The sequence below is a fragment of the Pollachius pollachius genome (assembly GCF_949987615.1).
Source record: "Pollachius pollachius genome assembly, chromosome: 8".
Lineage (NCBI taxonomy): Eukaryota > Metazoa > Chordata > Actinopteri > Gadiformes > Gadidae > Pollachius > Pollachius pollachius.
This window is the reverse complement of record NC_136941.1, coordinates 2,797,951-2,819,712: the sequence shown is the minus strand read 5'-3', so window position 1 is coordinate 2,819,712 and position 21,762 is coordinate 2,797,951. Positions and strand designations below refer to the sequence as shown.

The window sequence follows — 21,762 nt, the reverse complement described above, 5'->3', positions numbered from 1 at the left end:
CCCCAGCGTTGTTGGATACCTGCTCCTGATGGGTCGATAGGCCTCAGAGGGTGTTGTCAATAGCGGGACGCCTCTGTTTTTCAACAGTTCCTAATCGATGCGCTGCAAATCACTGTATAGAACCTCAGAGCACTGCCATATTCACCAGATGTTTCCTCAACACGCCTAAGACAACATCCTCGAAGCATCAGTGAAAACACTGACGTTTGATTAAAGTTGATAAAGACACCAAAACTGTTATAGATGATGTCTCATCCCACAGGCTCAAGTTAGGACAGGTCTATGTTATTCTAACTATAGTAACATTAGGACAGGCCAGTGTTAGTCTTACTCTAGTTACATTAGGACAGGTCTATGTAAGTCTAACACAAATGACATTAGGACAGGTTTATGTAAGTCTAACTCTAGTTAGGACAGGTCTATGTTATTCTAACTATAGTAACATTAGGACAGGCCAGTGTTAGTCTAACTCTAGTTACATTAGGACAGGTCTATGTAAGTCTAAATCAAATGACATTAGGACAGGTTTATGTTAGTCTAACTCTAGTTAGGACAGGTCTATGTTATTCTAACTATAGTAACATTAGGAATGGCCAGTGTTAGTCTAACTCTAGTTACATTAGGACAGGTCTATGTAAGTCTAAATCAAATGACATTAGGACAGGTTTATGTTAGTCTAACTCTAGTTAGGACAGGTCTATGTTATTTTAACTATAGTAACATTAGGACAGGCCAGTGTTAGTCTAACTCTAGTTACATTAGGACAGGTCTATGTAAGTCTAAATCAAATGACATTAGGACAGGTTTATGTTAGTCTAACTCTAGTTAGGACAGGTCTATGTTATTCTAACTATAGTAACATTGGGACAGGCCAGTGTTAGTCTAACTCTAGTTACATTAGGACAGGTCTATGTAAGTCTAAACCAAATGACATTAGGACAGGTTTATGATAGTCTAACTCTAGTTAGGACAGGTCTATGTTATTCTAACTATAGTAACATTAGGACAGGCCAGTGTTAGTCTAACTCTAGTTACATTAGGACAGGTCTATGTAAGTCTAAATCAAATGACATTAGGACAGGTTTATGTTAGTCTAACTCTAGTTAGGACAGGTCTATGTTATTCTAACTATAGTAACATTGGGACAGGCCAGTGTTAGTCTAACTCTAGTTACATTAGGACAGGTCTATGTAAGTCTAAATCAAATGACATTAGGACAGGTTTATGTTAGTCTAACTCTAGTTAGGACAGGTCTATGTTATTCTAACTATAGTAACATTGGGACAGGCCAGTGTTAGTCTAACTCTAGTTACATTAGGACAGGTCTGTGTTAGTCTAGCTCTACATTAGGACAGGTCTACGTAACTCTAGCTCTACAGTTACATGAAGACAGGTTTAATGAAGATGACACAACCTTCCAGGAAACAGACGCTCAGATGCTTCAAGAACAACCGGATGTGACTAAGAATGAAAAATTATTCCTGTATGTGTGTATGTATATATGTGTGCTTGGGTATGTCTTTGTGCGTATGAATATACGTAAGCCAATTTGAGAGTGTGTGTGTGCCTGTGTGTGTGCGTGTGTGTGTGTGTGTTTGTGTGCGCGTGAGAACACCTCTAAGCATATTTTAGTTTATTGCTTTCGCACACGAGCCAACAAAGGCGTAAGCTTAGCGGTTAGCAAGTGGGTCAGAAGTAGGTGAGGGGGAGGGAGTCTCTCTAGTGGTTAGGCTGTTCGACTCCCCAAGGTTCAAGTCAAAAGGTTCAGGGTTCGATCCCCAATGTCCACAGTCTACCTGTAAACCTTCCTGAGACGGTATACCCCTACTGGCTCCTTAATGACATGACATGAATATGAATTCACTCACTCATTCCGTTTATGAATGAGTGAATAGCAGCAGTGGAACCTGCGGTGATTACAGACCAGCCGGAGGGCTGCTAGCTCCATCTTATCTCAGCCGTTACAGAGACACGTGACATTGGTCAACACAGACAAGAGCTCTTTGTTTTAGAGTTAGTCAGTCAGTCAGTCAGTCAGTCAGTCATTGTGTGTGTGTGTGTGTGTGTGAAGAAAAGTGAATATTTCCCAGAATGTGACGTCTAGGGCATACTAACGATGATTGAATGACGCTCATCAGACAGACAGACAGACAAGAAGACAAACTTAGAATTCATATTTTCAGAAGATTAGACTAGGGATGGACAACTGGTTTACTTAATTTTGTCTACCGTTTTTTAGGATGACATTTTTTATAATATCCGTTACTGTTTAATTTTATTTTATCCTGTTTCTTCTTCATCCCTCCGGTTTTGTGAACGTTCTTTCCCGGAATGTCAGCTGTAGCACTGATTGGACGACGGGCGCTTGACTGAAGTGAACGACAAGAGCATTGTCGCCCTCTAGTGGAGAGTGTGTGTCAGCGCGGCCTGCAGTGGAACTCCACATGAAAAAGGTTATTTCATTTAAAAAACCTACCAAAAATAATGACATGGTAATATAATGTAGGCCTACCTGTAATCACTCAGATCCAACTTTTGATTGTTGCTATATTTTGTTACTAGGATAACACTAGACCAATGTTTTTACATTTTCTTCTGCAAATAGGTTTTGATGTGAATTCATTTAGTCTATGCTTTATTTAGACCACATGATATTCAAGCTAACATCAGTACCTCGTTCGTTGAACCACACATTTGTAGTGTTAACACCAGTTCTGACTTCTTCTTCTACACATAGTGCCACTGGTCAACACAACAACATATAAAGTTAATTGGTTTGAGATAAGTCAGACCCTATGTGCCTGACTTATTTCTCATTCCGCCCATACCAAGACATACTGAAGGTTTACCTCGGTCAACCAGACCGTGTGGGCGTGTAGAGTGAATTCTTACCTGGATTCTGCAGATGCTTCATCAACCACCTCCGGAGTGCACGTCCGTTTACTTTGTAGCTCTGAATAAACCACGTGTTGAACATTAACTACCTTCATACCTAGCCCTGAAACCACGAAATCAAAGGATTAAAATGACGTATCATCACCAGTTTCGAGAGAAATATCCCCAAAATGTGGTAGTTTTAACAATATAAAACCTAAACAGTGGCGTTGATCCCAGTATGAATCCAGAGTCACGTTTCTAGTGGCAGAGTGAAACTCAGCTGGACCAAGACGACCTGTGCATTGTACGCATGCTTTTTTGTTACCACACTCTATGACGGATGTTTATTGAGCACTGAAGTTGATGCATTTAAGTTGTCTGATCTTCATTAATCTTTACCTCCGTATCTTCTTTTCTCCTCACACTGCACTTGACAACTGATTACAATTAATGCTGGTTAATGCAGTAGGCTACTTTAAGTGATTGCATTTGTATGTTCTATTGCTGATTCGTTGCTAGCTAGACTCTTTGGTTTAACGCATCTGCAGAATCAGTGGGTTTCAAACAAGCGGGTGGCGACCCATTGTGGGTCGCATTAGTGGACCAAGTGGGTGGCCAATAACGACCACAATTAACATTTGTATTGCTTTTTCATACGAATTTATGCATACCTACATGCCTTGTCTGTTTAATTTGATAATTCGTATGTTTGAAGACTGAAAAGGAGAATACTATATTGATAGTCATTTAATAGAGTTGTTTATATTAATACACAAAGTAGGCCTATTAGCTGACTCCTGGACCAAAAGTACCCACATATCTCTGTACTAAACCACCACATGAACGTTGAATGAATGTAAATACTCTGCAAGATGTTCAGAGAAGGAGACCAGACACAGGCAGCTCTTTGCTTCACTATTTACAGCGGGTTTATTGGTGATCCCTCCCCCCCCCCCCACCCACCTGAAACATCATCAGTATTAAACTAAACACCAACTCAATGTACACCCGATCCACTTCAGACAGGAGAGCGAAAACAAAACACAGAGCAGCACGCAGTGAAACATGCAGAGTAGCAGACCGTTTGAGTGAGACACGCATTTAACCCTCCACGTACATTACACTAACTGTTCGGAATAGTTCATGTTTATCACAATTCTGGAGTTTCTCCATTCATGTTCATAACACATCTTGTTAATCACGTTTCATGTTCATCCCTATTCATGTCTGCATTGGGCTATTGATGCCGATGATTAAAGACAGCAATGCCATGAGACAACAGAGGGGAAAGGGATTGGATCGAAATTTGTTAAGAGAGGATAAACCCCATGTGGTGAATGTACTAATCCTGGTCCTTTAAGAGGTACATGAGTTGAAGGGCATCAGAATGGCGCCAAGCAGAGCCAGCCTAGGCTACAACGATCCAGTTTGTTTCGGAGCGTCAGCGACCGTGGACTACGGTTGTAACCGCGTCAGTGCGGAAAATACGTTTTTCAAAGTTTTCGAATGTGATGTTTATTTTAGGAGTAGATCCTTTCAACAGCGAACGAGGACAGACTTTACACACACAACGCCGCAGACCGGGCGCTCCAAGGCTGGCTGCGGATCGAATGACTACTATGTTGGGTTGGGAGGATAAATACTTGGAGTTAACGGTCTGAAAGGACGAAGGGCGTTTGTGATAACGACCCTGAGAAGCGGAGCTGAGCACTGAAATGACGATGAAATACCAAACCGAGGAGATCGGTGGCTTGGAACGTTTTAGAACGACTCCCACCTTCCTAGTAAAACGCGAGTTTACTAGGGAGAACTCCAAACACACACACATCGGACATCTGGTTTCTATCGGGGGTGCTGATGGATGAGGACGGACGTGTAGTTGTGCCCGGACCGCCCGTCGAAGCGGTCTCACTTTAGCGGGAAATAAAAAAAAGGTTATATACTCCTGTGTTCTGTCATTTGAAAACCCCTGATACTGTCCCAAAATAAGGCGGTGGGAATAGGCACACCAAGGTTAGGACTCAGCAGAGCGAAGAAGTGCATTCACCTTTAATCAGATTTTTATGTTTTTTTTTTGTACTTTTATTTCATCGTTTTATTTTTTAATTTACTTCAGCATTTACACGGACGCATGTCATGCACCTGTATAGGTGCACATGTTGCTATAGCGACGGCAAAGTATATGTTATCTGCTAGACGTCTAGTGAGCATTAAAGACACAAAATACACGTGCGCCATTGGCTAAAAACTGCTGGTGAAGAAGAGAACTGTGCACAAAGTGTGCGATTTGCCTGTGTGTGTGTGTGTGCGTGTGTGAACTTGCATGCACATTTTATGTGTGTGTGTGTATGTATGTATGTGTGTGTGTGTGTGTGTGTGGTTTCTCAGATGTTGTAATGCCTCCATGTGAGGGCATGTCTAAGTGCATGTGTGTGTGTTTCAGCAAGCACATATTAGAGGTAGCAGATATAGCATCGGAGAGACAGAGAAGCACTGCCATCAACGACCAATCAGCTGGCTGCCTCCATGTCTGACCCGACCGCAGCCCAGGCACTACAGGGCTCTAGTCAGCTGCTAAGGGAGAAATAACCATCCCGAGGAACCGTTACGTCTCTGCCAAAACACAGCTTCTTATACCTGTGGCCGATCGGATGAAAGGGATGCCTTCTACAGGAGACAACACCACGTTGGACCGAATTGAGCCAATCAGGAGCCGTGTTTAGGTGTTATATTTTTTTTGGTTGGTTCTATAACAAGGTCAGATCTGAGGGTCCCCTCTCGCTGTCGTAACAAGATGGGGTCTCAAGGCTTTACAGAGGTTCCTGCTGATGAAGGAAAGTCTTCAAGAACAGGAAACATGGATGCTTTGGTGGTTGCGTTTATGGTGATTTTTTTCAACCAGTCCACAGCGAATACAGCCCGGCATCTCTCCCCTCCCTTAAAGATCCCAACACTGTACATTCCTAAGGGATTTCTAATCACCAATGGGTGTGAGCTAGGAACCACACACACCTCTGTTCAGCTACAGGCCAATCAAAGCCGCTCAAACATCTAGTGCCGTGAGCAATCAAAGGTTAATGTAGGCCTACAGTATCTTGCATATGATTTTTCCTTCAGTAAATTTCATCATTATGCAATGAAATGACGCTGCGTCAAAGCACTGTGTGACAAAGCTTATCTTTCACAGTGCATTTTACACACGTCCTCTTTAAAGTTATGTACACTTTCGTACATGCTTGTTGACAGGAAGCCGAGCATAAGTTAAGAGAGTGACAGGTAGATATGACAGGCTCATGTTTGGAAATACAACTGTGTCACTCATAGCAATTACCCAATTGGCGATTTACACATGCGAGACAAGACAAGAAACGCCACACAAGCCATCGCTAGAGAAAAGGTCGTTGATTAGTGGTAGCTGGCCGACAGAGGGGGCCAACGAGCAGCCAAAAATTAAGCGCTATCTGTAAGCGTAAGATTATCTATGCATCTTACTATTGCAGATATCAGCCGGGCATTCATACCTCCGGGCTGGGATGTTAAAAGCATTGTCCATTGACTGCTGTTATAAGTTGCACATGCGCCATTGGCCCCGTTCTATATACAAGAGCATAGAGACAGAAACACCGCCCATATAATGTTCTGATATGCGTAACCAGCAATTCACACAACAACCGCTTGATGGCGACAAAGATCGTATGGTTTTAAGAAGCCAATCGTGGTGATTTTATAAATGGACACTGATCAGAAATCAAAATAATCTATTTTCTATAATTTTATTGACTTCACTATAGTTACTTGAACATGATTTTGTGTCCTGTGCCAATGTCCTAGACATTTCGTTAAATATGACTTGCTGGATGATTTCTGTGTAGATCAGTCATAATTATCTCAGACTAATTATCTCAGAATGTGCATAGTAAGTGTAGAGAGCGTCAAGTTGGTGTTTACATTTTAAATTTACAAACCTTTGGCAAAAGTATACCTGCATAAATCAGTCAATATCACATCTCTAGTGTATAGGCATAAGACCGATCTTATTAATTCATATTTTAGATTAAATCAATTTTTAAATGGTTGCAATTTAATTGAGTTGTCATTGTGTCAGCCAAAACGGAGACATTATTCAGCTGTGTAAAATTTGCTGCAAAACCTTTTGTGTGTATTCTACTGCTCGCACAAGGGAATGGTAACATTTGTATTTTTATTATAGGATACATTTTACATAGTTCTGATTTAAGAAAGAAACCAAAAAGTCAAACTTTGTGTTAGGGGCCGTTCGTAAGAGACAGTCGCGGAATTAGCGGAGCAAGGGGGCATCTGACATTTAATTGAAAATAAGATAAAGAGACGCCATCGCTGGGTTTGTGTCAGGGTGGGAGAGGATAACTAGATTAACTAGATAACTAGGTTAACTACTAACTAACAGATGTGGGAGCGAGGCGGTTGCCTCTCCCACAACAGTCAATGTTTCGCCTTGTGATCCTTTTTATACTTGTGTTGAGGTATGGAAAGAACATCATCCAGCATTTGTCAAGAGATTAAGAAGAGATAAAAATTAATATATTTATATTAACACACAATTTAGTGTTGACATTTGAACCAAGAAAATTCTCTACTTTCCATGTTTCTATGTGTAGGAGGAGGTAGTGTTTTGCGCGTGAACTACTGTCAGTGCGGTTGGTGGGGAGGGAGGGGGAAGGGGCGGGACAACCGGAGACAGACCAATGGGAGACGAGACAAGGCAACAGGAAAGATGGACGCCTCCAGGACCCGTGGGCATCCTGGAGGGCGACTGACAGCAGCAAACCTGTTTCAAACAATCATCTGTACACAAGATAAAACTAGACCTAAACAAAACAAACAAAACAAAAAAAAAATCTGGCAGTTATTTTCTTTTATGATATAATCTGAATGAAAAACACTTCAGCGGTTGTTGAGGCAAGAGCGAGGCTGTGTGTTTGTTGGTTTGTGTGTAATGCATTTCGTGTGTGTGTGTGTATGAGTGTGTGTAAGTGAGTGAGTGAGTGTGTGTTTGTGTGTGTGTGTGCGTGTGTGTGTGTATGTGTGAGTGTGTGTGTGTGCGTGTGTGTGTGTGTGTATGTATGCTTGTTTGGTTACATAGTTTCTATTGTCGAAGGTTAGCTGTGAATCTGAGGTATCTGATCCAAAGGCCCGGCACAGCTAGCTGCGCTGAAGGCTAAGGAGGCGGAGCTTCTGACCTGGGTTGAGATGAGGGGGGCTGTAGGAGACCACACGCACACGCCGCCATTTTGGGGTTCATTCGAGCCAACGTTGAAGCCTCTAATGTCCGTTAAAGTCAAAGCGCTCCTTTTGGTTTGTTTGGCGATGAGATAAAATGGGATCGCCACACGAACGCCATTTTTAGAACCGAGACGCAGGGGAACCGGACAAGAAGAAGTAGGCCGAGTTCATCGTCCAAGGGCTCAACGGGTCCAAAACGTCTGCCGACGGCTGCTCCCTGAACCCCCAAACCGCGCGGTGGTGCCTCTGAGCCCCTTGTGTAGCAGAGGCTGTGGCCACGCCCGGTGATATCGTCAGGTCCACTTGAACGTCTCGAACGCGGTGAGTCACGAGCTCTGCGTGCGGTCGGTCATCCGTCACATAAAATTGGCATTTCTGAATAATCTCTTTATGTACGGATTCTAGGGGGATGCCATCTAAGGGTTCCAGACTACGGAGCTATTTCATGATTGGCAGAGCGAGACACTGAGTGTATCTGTTCACAGTCTGAAGTCCGTCACTAAAGCAGCTGGTGGCTAAACTCCAATTCCCAGCAGCCCCTTGGTGCACCGGTCATCCTAAGCGTGGAGCCCGATTGGCTGCCGAGTTAAAGCTATGAGGAGTTCCCCTCGTGTTATTGGCTATTTCAGAAGTGGAGGCGTTTCCGATCCAATGGCTAGTTACGGTGTAAGAGGCACGTCGTGCCATTGAACAGTCCATGTGTCCTGCTGGAGAGACGCCCACAAGACAAGCGTGGCGCCGCCCACTCGTCGTCCTTTACAGAGCTTTGGCTCGTCGTCGTCCAATCAGACGATTCCGCTGACCACACCCCCTCGCCTTTCGCTTCCATGCCCGGGCATCGGTCTGTCTTTGCGGAACGCTTCGGTGGACGCTTCGGTACGTTCAAGAAAACAAAATGGCGGTGGTGGAGGTTGAGGTGTGCGTCTTCTCCTCTTCCCCTCCCAGCCCCAAAGAAACTTCCAGAAAGGGGGTTCCCCAAACACTGTTGATATCCACCGATACATCCCCGCATGAGGGGGGGAAGGGGGGGACACACTGGTGTTTGCAATGGGTCCAGTTAGCATTAGCATTAGCATGCCCCAACCAGCTATAATATAGACGGACCGGCACAGCAAGCTAGCGAGCAAAAAAAAACTGACATTCAATGGAAAGAAAGAAAAATAATCAAAAAATTAATGAAATAAAAGAAACTCTATGTGAGGACAGATATTCCGCCAGATGGAGAATGCGTACACAAGCGTATCAGAATAACCTATATACTTATTAAGCTTATCATATGACCAGAAGATAATAAAATAACAGGCGGTCCACGCGGCCACCTCAGAACGGACAGAGAGAACGCCTCCCGCTCAGGACCCGACCGGGAATCTATCTTTATTAACTAACCACGTGCTCAAGAGTACGGGACTTATCTCCTGGGCAAGCGACCAGGAGAACCTTGACCTCCTGGCCGCCTCGGCCTGGGCGAAACGGGGTCGAGGTGACGGCCAATGGGCTGATGGGTCACGGGGTCAAAAAGACTCACAAGCGTCCACAAACCAAGGGATTTGGTTTGAGGCGGACTAGTGAGTACATCGATGGAGGAGACGCCACTCTTCGGGAATGTTGAGTCAAAATAAGCATGGCTACTGCGCCAAAAGTAGCATTCACACCCTCTGTGAGCAGTGACATAAGGGGGTGTGGACCGGGGGGGTATGAGGTCTCTCTGTCCGTTCTGGGGGGACGAACGAGCGAACCAACCCCCGACTTCAGTCTTAGTCTCTTTAAAGTCGTGTTTTCCAGAAGGCGACCTTGCGGGTCGGAGACACACTTCTGAATTCTCCATCTCGCGGCCCTAATATATACACATCTCATCAGGTCACTTATCAATCACACGTCCTATGATCGAGTGGTATTTACAAAACTCTGGGGGGCGGTGGGGGGAAGGAGGGTGAAGGGGGGCGGGACCAAAGACACCAGTACACTCAGGCTGTCGACAGGAAGTGATGTGATATGTTTAACGTCCGGACATTTCTATAACCTCGCTTATCTACACCTGGCCGTTGCCAGGCTGGAAACAATATGGCAATATGTGAGTGAAGAACCTTCCTGTACACAGATATCGACGGGCACGACCCCGTCAGCCGTCGGAGCGGCCCCCTCGCTGGAGAACGGGGCCCCCCTGTTTGTGTGTGTGTGTGCGTGTGTGTTTGTGTGTGCGTGTACGTGACAGACATGGGAGAGGGTCAGGGGACTACGGACAGGGCGGTGAAGGAGAAGGTGTCGGTGTCTGAACGGAGACACGATGAGGAGGAATGGAACTGGTGGAACTTGGTTAAAAAACACTCGACTCGTCGACTGGTTTAGCTTAGTTACGGGTACTTAGTCATGGTTACACGGTTATAGTTCATTAGCATATGTTGAATCACAGTGACACCCAACGCCCGCCCCCCCCCACCTACCTATCCCCCCCCCTTTTCCCCCCAACCCCCACCCAACCAATATCCCCACCCAATCAAACAATCCTCTGTCTTATGATTGTAAGTTATGCTGCACATAAACACTCAGACACACACACGCACACAACACGAGCGAACACGCACACACACACACACGCACACACACACACACGCACACACGCACACGCACACGCACACACACACACACACAAGCACACACGCACACACACCTTCCCTGAGACAGCAGCAGGAGGCTATCCGGCTGTTTAACTAACCATCGTCATAGCGACCTAGCTAACCATCATATTAGCCACCTAGCTTACCCTTGTAGTAGCTAGCAAACTAACCATCATAGAAGTGCGCTAGCTCACCATCGTGGCAGCTACCTAGCTCACCATGGTGGCAGCTACCTAGCTCACCATCGGGGCAGCTACCTAGCTCACCATGGTGGCAGCTACCTAGCTCACCATGGTGGCAGCTACCTAGCTCACCATCGTAGCAGCTACCCAGCTAACCGCCGTAGCGTCGACCTAGCCAGCCTACGGACCGCCACGGACCCCTGGATCTGTTCTATCGCCGCGTCCACAAGGAAACCGGGACTCCCGACTTCGTGGTGGGTCTCCGTGCACGACGGACGGTTACAAAGACAACATCCGACGGCCACACACCAGCCCCACCCCAGTCCTGAGTCTGTAGCTCCCCCTGGTGGTCCGTCTTAGCCTTTTACGAACTGTATAGACACCCCCAACCCCTCCCCCCCTCCCGGAGACCAAATGCGGAGATGAAAAAAAACCAAAACACAAAAGAACACGTCCACAACCAGAGGAGTGTGTGTGTGTGTTTGGGGGGTTTGTGTGGTTGCGTTGCGTATGTGTGAGCGTGTGGGGTTGTATTGTTGTGTGTATGTGTTTGTGTGCAGGATTGTGTTGTGTCTGAGTGTGTGCTTGTGTGGTGTTGTGCGTGTAATGTGTGTGTGTGTGTGTTAATGCGCTGGTTAATCCTGACCTCCCCGGCCCAAGTGGGCTCGGCCGTCTTAAACAAGCCCGACGTCCACGTGGCGTAACGGGGGGTCCAAAATGTCTGTACACTACAGTGGCTCTCTCTCTCTCGTTCTGCTTCACACGGAAGCAACGATCACTTAAATATAGATATTAGCTTATACATTATCATTTATATTCATCACACATTTTCTACATACATTCTTGTTTGGCCGATCCCTTTAGTTTGGTGAACAGGGACCTCCAGACCAACTGTCCTCCTCCAGCTCTCCTCAGTCCTCTCGCTCTCTCTCTCTCCTCCTCTGCCTCTTCCCTTCATAAGTCGCTCTGCTGCCCCCCCCCCCCCCCCCCTCCACACACACACACACACCCCGTCCTCTCAACGGTGCAGGGAGGGAGGTAGGGCATGGTGTTACCGTGGAAACCACTGTGGCGGCGGGGAGATGCGCTGTGGCAACCATTTTTTTATTGGGACGTTGGAAAAAAAGGGGGTTTGAGCAAAGTAAAGCTCTTTTGTTCCTCATGTCGTTGGTGCTCCTCTTCCTCCTCCTCCTCCTCCTCATCCTTCTCCTCCTTCTCCTCCTCCAGGGGAGACGCGCTGTCTGCACATCCCTCCACCAACTACAAGGTACAGGCTGGTACACAGGTGCTAGGGGACGTTTCTTCAGGTGACGTAGCTCCAGGTGACGTAGCTCCAGGTGACGTAGCTCCAGGTGACGTAGCTCCATCCATCCGTGTAGAAAGCGTGCGGCGGGAACGTGGAGGCGGGACTTGGAGATCCGGGAATACGTTATGCGGAATTCCAGAGGGGCAAAAGGCAGTGGGCGTTGGAGAACATGAGGAGAGAGGAGGAGAGAGGAGGAGGGGAAGGGAGCCTGATCTCCCAGGGCGTCCGGTGTGGAACGGTGGGGGCCGTCCGTCTTGGGCGGCCCCCACCGTCACCAGGGGGGTTATGCTGGGGAGGGGGCCGAAGAACAAAAGGTGGGGTGTCACGGGTCTGGGGAGAGCCAGGTGAGGGGGGGGGGGGGGGGGGGGGGCGGGGCAAGGGGCGTCTTTAGGACACCTCGCTGCCGAAGACCTCCAGGACCAGGGGGGTGAGCTGCATGCTGTGCTCGGGCTGGAAGGACAGGGAGCGGTACTGCTTGGAGTGCTCCTCGTTCAGGCTGCGCAGGTCGGCCAGCTTCTGGATCATCTTGGCGTACAGCAGGCGGCCCCCCGGGTGGTTGATGCGGATGTAGGCCTGCAGCACCTCCGACAGGCGGTCCTGCAGGTGCTCGATGCGCGTGTGGTCCTGGACGCCCGGCCGGTCTGCCGGGAGGAGAGCCGGGGGGGGGGGGGGGGGGGGGGGGGAAGAGGAAGAAGAAGAGGAACAGAGAGAGAGAGAGAGAGACGAGGAGAGAGCAGAGGGAGGGGAGGAGAGAGGAAGAAGATGTTTTTAATGACCGATAATGGACTCATACTATCAACAGGACATAATGGGTGTGTGTGTGTGTGTGTGTGTGTTTGTGTGTGTGTGTGTGTGTGTGTGTGTGTGTGTGTGTGTGTGTGTGTGTGTGTGTGTATGTGTGTGTGGTCTCACCAGGGGAGAGCAGGCAGATGGCCATCAGCATGACGTGCTCCTCCTCGTGCAGGTTCAGCTTCTTCAGGCCCACCTGGAACTTCACCAGCGGCTCCAGCAGGTCCAGAGTGTGGCCCGCTGGGGAGGAACCAACACACACCACGTGTTACATACTTTACCAGGATGACATTTCTTTTTGGGGACCGCCTGGTGCTTTACACACTTTACCAGAAATTACTTTATGGGGACCGTCTGGTACTTTACACACTTTAACTCAGTGTCTTTATAGGGACTGTCTGGTGCTTTACACACCTTACGAGGAATGACTTTATGGGGACTGTCTGGTGCTTTACACACTTTACCAGGAATGACTTCATGGGGACTGTCTGGTGCTTTACACACTTTACCAGGAATGACTTTATGGGGACTGTCTGGTGCTTTACACACTTTAACTCAAGTGCATTTATGGGGACTGTCTGGTGCTTTACACACCTTACCAGGTATGACTTTATGGGGACCGTCTGGTGCTTTACACACTTTACCAGGAATGACTTTATGGGGCCTGTCTGGTGCTTTACACACTTTACCATGAATGACTTTATGGGGACTGTTTGGTGCTTTACACACTTTAACTCAAGTGCATTTATGGGGACTGTCTGGTGCTTTACACACTTTACCAGGAATGACTTTATGGGGACCGTCTGGTGCTTTACACACTTTCGCTCAGTGTCTTGATAGAGACCGTCTCTATTGTATTCACACACTTTTACTTGAACTGTCTTTACAGGGACTGTATATTTGTGTTTACATTATTTTACTAATAAAATAATGTGCCTAAGGGCTATCTATCTATCTATCTAGGTTTAAACACTGTTACTTCTAGGTCTTCAGAAGGACTATCTTTATTGGATATGTCCAGCTGTAGAGGGACAGGGAAAACAACACTAAATACACACAACACTAGGAGAGTATTTAGAAGGACAATTTATTGGTGCTCACACACTTTACTAAGAGTGTCTTTAGGGGACCAAGTGCCCCTGGGGATAAACACCCTGTACTACACACATTGCAGGTAGGCAAAACAGGTTTTTACAGCAACCTTCATACACAACGTCCAGAGTGCTCCACGCAGGCACACACATCTGTCAAGGACAACCAGTCTTATTGAAACAGAAATGCAAAAAAAAGTATAAGTAGGGAAAATGATAAATGTAGTGCAGATATACATTGTAATAAAAAGCTGTGGTCAGAGCACGATTCATTGTGTGTGTGTGTCTGTGTGTGTGTGTGTGTGTGTGTGTGTGTGTGTGTGTGTGTGTGTGTGTGTGTGTGTGTGTGTGTTTCCAGCATTCCACGGCATTACAGATAACAGTTCCACCTGTTACAGCCTGTTCATGTGGGGGTACACGCGTGCGTGTGTGTGTGTGTGTTTGAGAGAGAGTGTGTGTGTGTGCGCCCAGCCAATAAAAACAATGTGTGTTTGCTAAAGGCTCACAAGGGCAAAACGTGTTCGCAAGGGTGTCTGGTCTGCAGATGTAACAACTGCTTTTGCCTTACTCTTACTCTTACTCTCTCTCTCTCTCTCTCTCTCTCTCTCTCCCATCCCCCTCTCTCCCCCCCCCCCCCCACTGTACATGTAGTCCTACATGCATAGCCCTGAGTTATGGTGTGCAGTGTGCGGTGTGTATGTTATGCAGTGTCTCAAGGCGATAGGGAAAAGCACTCACGTGGATTACTCTAAAGAAACACAGACGGAGCAGAACGGTGAGTATAAATATGTAGGGGAACACTGCAGAGGACGTTTATGTGAATGCATGTGTGTATATGTGTGTTTGTGTATAAGCATGTTTGTGTGTGTGTGCGTATAAGGTGACGCATTTGTTTTGTGTGTCTGGCCCTGCCTGTTTGTGTGTGTTTGTGTGCATATGTGTGTGTGTGTGTGTGTCTTAAGTTGACACATTTGTTTTGTGTGTGTGGCCTTGCCTGTGTGTGTGTGTATATGTGTGTGTGTGTTTCCTGCCTGTGTTTGTGTGTGTCCCTGTCATTGTGTGTGTGTGTGTGTGTGTTCCCTGCTTGTGTGTCTGTGTGTGTGTGTGTGTCCCTGCTTGTGTTTGTGTGTGCCCCTTTCAGTAAGTGTGTGTGTGTCCCTGTGTGTGTGTTCCCTGCTTGTGGGTCGGTGTGTGTGTGTGTGTGTATGTGTGTGTGTCCCTGTCAGTGTGTGTGTCTGTGTGTATGTGTGTGTCTGTGTGTGTGTGTGTCCCTGTCAGTGTGTGTGTGTGTGTGTGTGTGTGTGTGTCTGTGTGTGTGTGTGTCCCTGCCTGTGTGTGTGTGTGTGTGTCCCTGTCAGTGTGTGTGTGTGTGTGTGTCCCTGTCAGTGTGTGTGTGTGTGTGTGTGTGTGTGTGCGTGCTGACCCTTGGTGACGTCGTTGACACAGTACTTGAAGTCGGGCCCCCCACAGCTCCAGCTCATGTCCTCCAGGCTGAAAGACTGGTTGGACCTTAGCATGATGATCTCTATCGCGCTGGACTTCAGCAGGGCAATCTGGTCCTCAGCAGTCAGCTCTCTGGTACACACACACACGCAGGGAACACACACATACATACACACAAACACACAGGCAGGGAACGCGCGCACACACACATACACACAGGCAGGGAACACACACACACACACACACAAGGAACGCACACACACACACATACATACACACATACACACAGGCAGGGAACACACACACACACAAGGAACGCACACACACACACACACACAAACACACACAGGCAGGGAACGAACACACACACACACACACACACACACACACACAAGTAACACAAACGCACGCACACACACATGGAAAAACACAAACACAGATGTAAGGAGTCAGAACAGATAAGTGGTGGAACGGATGAGGGAACTCAAAAAGGGATTACCTCTTATATACAAGTGTGTGTGTGTGTGTGTGTGTGTGTGGTGTGTGTGTTTAGGGGGGAGAGGGTGCGGTTGTGTGCGTGTTTAAGTGTCTGTGTATGTGCACACTCATGGGTTTGGTAGTGTGGGCTATTGTGTGTCCGGTTGTGTGCGTGTAGTTGGTTATGTGTGAGTGTGCGTCTGTGTTTGTGTGGTTGTGTGTGCGTGTGTTGTTTTTCCATTGTTTTTCGAGAATAATCCGTGGAGAACATGGATGGTACATCCCGTACACACAGCGTGATATATTGTTACCTTGGAAACCCCCCGCTGTTGCCTTGACGATGTATGTGTACGCTGGATAAATCCTGTGAAGTGTGTGTGTCTGTGTGTGTGTGTGTGTGTGTGTGTCTGTGTATGCATTAATCTCCTCCCCCACACCGCGTCCTTCAGTACTTCATATATCACATGTTTCAGACATGTTTACCATCGCAGCGCACCCGGCTTGCTCTACCACCGAACTGCTCTGGTGTGTGGATGTGTGCTCATATGTTTGTGCACATGTGCGTTAATATGTGTGCGTTTGTGTGTGTGTGTCAGTTTGTGTGCGTTTGTTTATATGTATGTTTTACTGTGTGTGTGTGTCTGTTTGTGTGCGTTTCTGTGTTTATGTTTGTGTACATGCATGGTAAATATATGTGTGCGTGTGTTAATATGTGTTTGAGGGTGTTTCAGTTTGCGTGCGTTTCTGTGTACACGTATGTGTCAATAGGAGTCTTTTTTTCTGTGTGTTTCTTTTTGCTTGTGTGTGTGTGTGTGTGTGTGTTAATATGTGTCAGCCTGTGTGTTTGTGTGTGTATGTGAGACGGGCACGCCAAGTGGGTCAGGGTCTCTGCCCCTGGTGGAATGTGCCGGTGTTCCCGCCTCCCTGCTGTCATAACGCGCCGCGGGGCCCGGGGCGACGACCCTCGTCCCTGATCCACGCGGGAATGCTGTCGCTGTAAATCAGGGCTGCGCTCGCATACTGCGGTGGGATACATGTCCGCGCTGGCTGTAAGGCGGCTAAAGGGAGCCCTGGGCCCGCTACAAGGCCGTACGCCTCATAACACCGCGGGTTCGATTCCCATCGGCGGCTCGACGCTCCGCGTCTTCCCCTCTTTGACGCCGTGCCAGGCCGGCACAGAAACAGAAAAGGGGTTTGTGTGAATCACCAACAGCGTCATGGTTCAAAACGGTGTTGCTCGCGCACACTAACGGCGCTCGCGGAAATCCCACTCGATATGCAAATAGGCTCGCTCTGATGGGCTGGCATGGGTTTGGTGGAACACTGGGATGAGTTCCATGTTGGCTGACACCCGGCAGGCCGCCTGCTAGGAAGAGACAACAGGGCTGCTTGTTTAGCTGCGCCGCGACCGTGCGTTGGCGTCCTGATCTATTAATGAGCGTTAGCCTTCATCATACCCTGCGCCTCAACGGACCAACGTTCTCCACGAGGAGAAAGCCTTGAACTTACAATGTTAAATCTTGATATTAACAATAAATCATGATACGTTTCTAGAGAGCCACAATTGAAGAAGCTTTATACAAACGGGACTGCGTTTATGGAGCGCTTTTCAGACACACACCTCACAGTCACCCATTCATACGCACATTCATACTCACATGCTTACAACGCACACCCTCCCCCTGACTCACTGCCGCGTCCCTGAAGCCAAGTGAGAGCTGACGAAGAAGGCTTCCAAAGCAGGCGAACAAAACACGGAGACGCATTCGCATCGACTCTCCTCCTCCGGCCTCTTTGTCTAACCATCGATCGCAGCGTTCCAGGCCTTGTGCCCCCCGTGCCTCCCCACCCACAGAGAGCTCCTCCCCGGCCCCGGTCTGTACCTGAAGCCCGGGATCATCTTGGCGAAGCCGATGACCTTCTGGATGCTGTAGGAGACCAGGTCGGCCAGGTGGGGCAGCATGGACAGCTTGTTGTCGTCCTCGCTGGAGTCGGGACTCCCCGCCCCATCCTGGTACATCATCAGCAGGTTGGTGAAGTTCACCTTGGTGTCCACAGACTCTGGGGGAGGGAGGGGAGAGAGAGGGGGGAGAGGGAGAGGAGGAGGAGAGGGGGGAGGAGGGAGGGGTGAGAGGAGGAGGAGAGGAGAGGAAGAGAGGAGGGAGGTGAGGAGAGGAGAGAGGAGGAGAGGAGGGAGGAGAGGAGGGGAGAGAGGAGGAGGAGAGGAGAGGAAGAGAGGAGGGAGGTGAGGAGAGGAGAGAGGAGGAGGAGAGGAGAGCAAGAGAGGAGGGAGGAGAGGAGAGAGGAGGAGGAGAGGAGAGGAAAAGAGGAGGGAGGAGAGAGGAGGAGGAGAGGAGAGGATGGAGGAGGCCAGGGGGAGGAGGGTAAGAAGAGAAGAGAGGAGACAAGGAGGGAAGAGGAGAGGAAGAGAATAAGGGAAGAAAGGATCGGGAGAAGAAGGGAGGTGGAGGAGGAGGAGGAGAAGAGAAGGAAGGAGGTGAGATGGATGGAGAGAAAACCGATGAGAAATAGGGGAGTCGTCACCAATGTAAGAAACGGCTTGTCTCACTCCCAGACATAGACCTTCCTTCCTTCATTACATTTCGAGGCTTTCGTCCAAAGACTCGAAAGAAGTGCATTCAACGATGAAGAGATAACCCAAAGAAAAGTACCAGAACTATTAAAGTGCATAACATTCATCAAATAAGCGGTCTGCGTTCGGCTCTTTGTGTGTTTTGGGGGGCTGAGACGGACGGGCTCTCAGCCTGAGGAAGAGCGGGGGGGGGGGGGGGGGGGGGGGACCTGTCCTCAATAACCACCGTGTCCCGACTCACGTCCGTCACGACATCGGGACATGGCTAAGTGGAACCGATCTAGACGAGAAGTACCTCCCAATAAACTGCTGAAGTACATGCCATTATGAGAGACATATGAGGTACATTATGAGAGACATCTGAGGTACATTATGAGAGACATCTGAGGTACATTATGAGAGACATCCTTTCAAATTCTGTTCCACTTATCATGAAGACACAAGGCGCCGAGGGACGGTGGCGAGAGACCGCGACCCACCAGGAAACCCCTCGGAGTGGGTTTGTGTTTTGATTTGTTTGTTTTGAGGGTCCGTCTGTCAGCGTGAGGAACTTTGCCGAGCTGATGAACTTCTTCCAGGGTCTCACTTGGAACCCTGAGTCACCCCGCAAAGTGTGTGTCTGAGTGTGCGTGTGTGTGTCTGCGTGTGTGTGTGTGTGGTCCTCCTACCAGGGGAGTGGTTGAAGGGGTGTGTATGTGTGTGTGTGTGTGTGTGTGTGTGCTCTTACCGGGGGTGTGTGTGTGTGTGCATGTGTGCGTGCGTGCGTACGTTTGTGTGTGTGTCTGCTCCTCCTAACAAGGGTGAGTGTGTGTGTGTGTGTTTGTGTGTGTGTGTGTGCCCGTGCGTGTGTGTCTGTGTGGGTGTGTGTGTGTGTCTGCTCCTCCTAACAAGGGTGAGTGTGTGTGTGTGTGTGTGTGTGTGTGTGTGTGTGTGTGTGTGCGCGTGCGTGTGTGTCTGTGTGGGTGTGTGTGTGTGTCTGCTCCTCCTACCGTGGGAGTGGTTGTAGGGTGTGTGTGTGTGTGTGTGTGTGTGTGTGTGTGTGTGTGTGTGTGTGTGTGTGCGTGCGTGTGTGTGTGTCCGTGGGTGTGTGGGTGTGTGTGTGCGTGCGTGCGTGTGTGTCTGTCTGTGTGTGTGTGTGGTCCTCCTACCAGGGGAGTGGTTGAAGGAGTCGGAGGAGGCGTCTGAGAGCGAGTTGAGGGAGGCAGCCCGGCTGGCACTCCGTGTGACCGGACCGTCACGCACAGGAGGCTGAGGACACAGGGAGTGAGACAGTCTGAGGACACAGGGAGTGAGACAGGCTGAGGACACAGGGAGTGAGACAGGCTGAGGACACAGGGAGTGCTGAGGAAACAGGGAATGAGGCAGGCTGAGGACACAGGGAGTGAGACAGGCTGAGGACCCAGGGAGTGAGGCAGGCTGAGGACACAGGGACAGGGGGTGAGACAGGCTGAGGACACAGGGGGTGAGACAGGCTGAGGACACAGGCTGAGGACCCAGGGAGTGAGACAGGCTGAGGACCCAGGGAGTGAGACAGGCTGAGGACCCAGGGAGTGAGACAGGCTGAGGACACAGGGAGTGAGGCAGGCTGAGGACACAGGGACAGGGGGTGAGACAGGCTGAGGACACAGGGAGTGAGAGAGGCTGAGGACACAGGGACATAGGGAATGAGACAGGGAGAGAGACAGGAAGTTATGGAGGGAGATAGGGATAGAGACAGGAAGTTATGGAGTGAGATAGGGAGAGAGACAGGAAGTTATGGAGTAAGATAGGGATGTGGGAGTGAGATAAGGAGTGAGGGAGTGAGAAAGGTAGTGAGATAGGGAGAGATAATGGGTGAGATAGGAAGTTAGCTGGAGAGTGAGAGAGGTAGTGAGAGAGTGAAATAGGGAGTGAGGTTGCGATAAGAGAGTAATAGAATGAGCCGTCGAATGAGATACAGTGTGGGATGTGGAGTGAGAGAGTGAGATACGGAGTGAGGTGATACATGAGAGAGTGAGATATGGGTTGGCGAGTCTGAGAGAGACTAGGTAGGGAGTGAGAGAGTGAGCTGGGGGAACGATCTAGTGAGATAGGAATGATAGGGAGAGATGGGACGGCGCGATGCGGAGTGAGGGAGATAGGGAGTGAGGGAGATAGGGAGTGAGGGAGATAGGGAGTGAGGGAGATAGGGAGTGAGGGAGATAGGGAGTGAAGGAGATAGGGAGTGAGGGAGATAGGGAGTGAGGGAGATAGGGAGTGAGTGAGATAGGGAGTGAGGGAGATAGGGAGTGAGGGAGATAGGGAGTGAGTGAGATAGGGAGTGAGGGAGATAGGGAGTGAGGGAGATAGGGAGTGAGGGAGATAGGGAGTGAGTGAGATAGGGAGTGAGGGAGATAGGGAGTGAGGGAGATAGGGAGTGAGGGAGATAGGGAGTGGGGGAGATAGGGACTGAGGGAGATAGGGAGTGAGTGAGATAGGGAGTGAGGGAGATAGGGAGTGAGTGAGATAGGGAGTGAGGGGGCGGCGGCTGACCCTGAAGCGTGAGAAGTCGGAGTAGGAGTCGTCGTAGGTCTTGCGGTGCGCCTCCACCAGGGAGGAGATGATCTGGGCCTGCTCCTCGCTCAGCCGGGGCCTCAGTGCCTCCCGGGCCGCCTCCTCCTCCTTCCTCTTCTGGATCATGTCCTTCTTCCTCTGCACCTCCTCGTCGGTCAGGATGACTGGAGGAGAGAGGGGGGGGGGGGGGGGGGGCAGTGAGACCAGAGGTGATGATCCAGTACCAGACTTCTGGAACCTGAGTTCTGGAACCTTACCATTTAACCGAGTTAAACGGTAAATGGACTGCAATCATACAGCACTTTTCTAACCAGTCGCCAGTCAAAGCGCTTAACCTAACGTTCACCCGTCATGCACACATTCTCACAACAAAGGCGGCGTCAGCCACGCAAGGCGACGGCCAGCTCGTCGAGAGCTGTTAGGGTGAGGCGTCTCGCTCAGGGACACCTCGACCCTCAGCTAGGAGGAGCCGGGAATCGAACTAGCAACCTTCCGGTTACCAGCCAACCTAAATCTACCTCCTGAGACACACGCCGTCCCACAGTTCTGGTCCAGGGCGGAGCTCCGCCATCAGGATGGATCCAGAGACAGAAAG

The 21,762-nt window shown here is 49.0% G+C and overlaps 2 protein-coding genes across 3 annotated transcripts in view; both read right to left on the bottom strand.

Moving 5' to 3' along the window:
- hdac7a (histone deacetylase 7a) overlaps window positions 1–12,303 on the bottom strand; it is a gene marked incomplete at its 5' end in the record, with an annotated part of 32,773 nt that extends 20,470 nt beyond the window's left edge. The window contains one exon of the mRNA XM_079742294.1: window positions 12,208–12,303. Within this exon, the coding sequence (XP_079598420.1) occupies window positions 12,208–12,303 (96 nt within the window). The remainder of the gene's footprint in view (window positions 1–12,207) is intronic.
- A 320-nt stretch (window positions 12,304–12,623) lies between these two features.
- The window catches only part of LOC307078908 (vitamin D3 receptor A), a 60,152-nt gene continuing 51,013 nt past the window's right edge, over window positions 12,624–21,762 (bottom strand). For both annotated transcript variants that reach the window (XM_079740924.1, XM_079740925.1), the window contains 6 exons: window positions 21,147–21,331; window positions 19,784–19,883; window positions 17,926–18,103; window positions 15,546–15,697; window positions 13,155–13,271; window positions 12,624–12,883 (listed from right to left, as the gene is read on the bottom strand). In XM_079740924.1, the coding sequence (XP_079597050.1) occupies window positions 12,630–12,883; window positions 13,155–13,271; window positions 15,546–15,697; window positions 17,926–18,103; window positions 19,784–19,883; window positions 21,147–21,331 (986 nt within the window). In that variant the 3' untranslated portion in view covers window positions 12,624–12,629. The remainder of the gene's footprint in view (window positions 12,884–13,154; window positions 13,272–15,545; window positions 15,698–17,925; window positions 18,104–19,783; window positions 19,884–21,146; window positions 21,332–21,762) is intronic.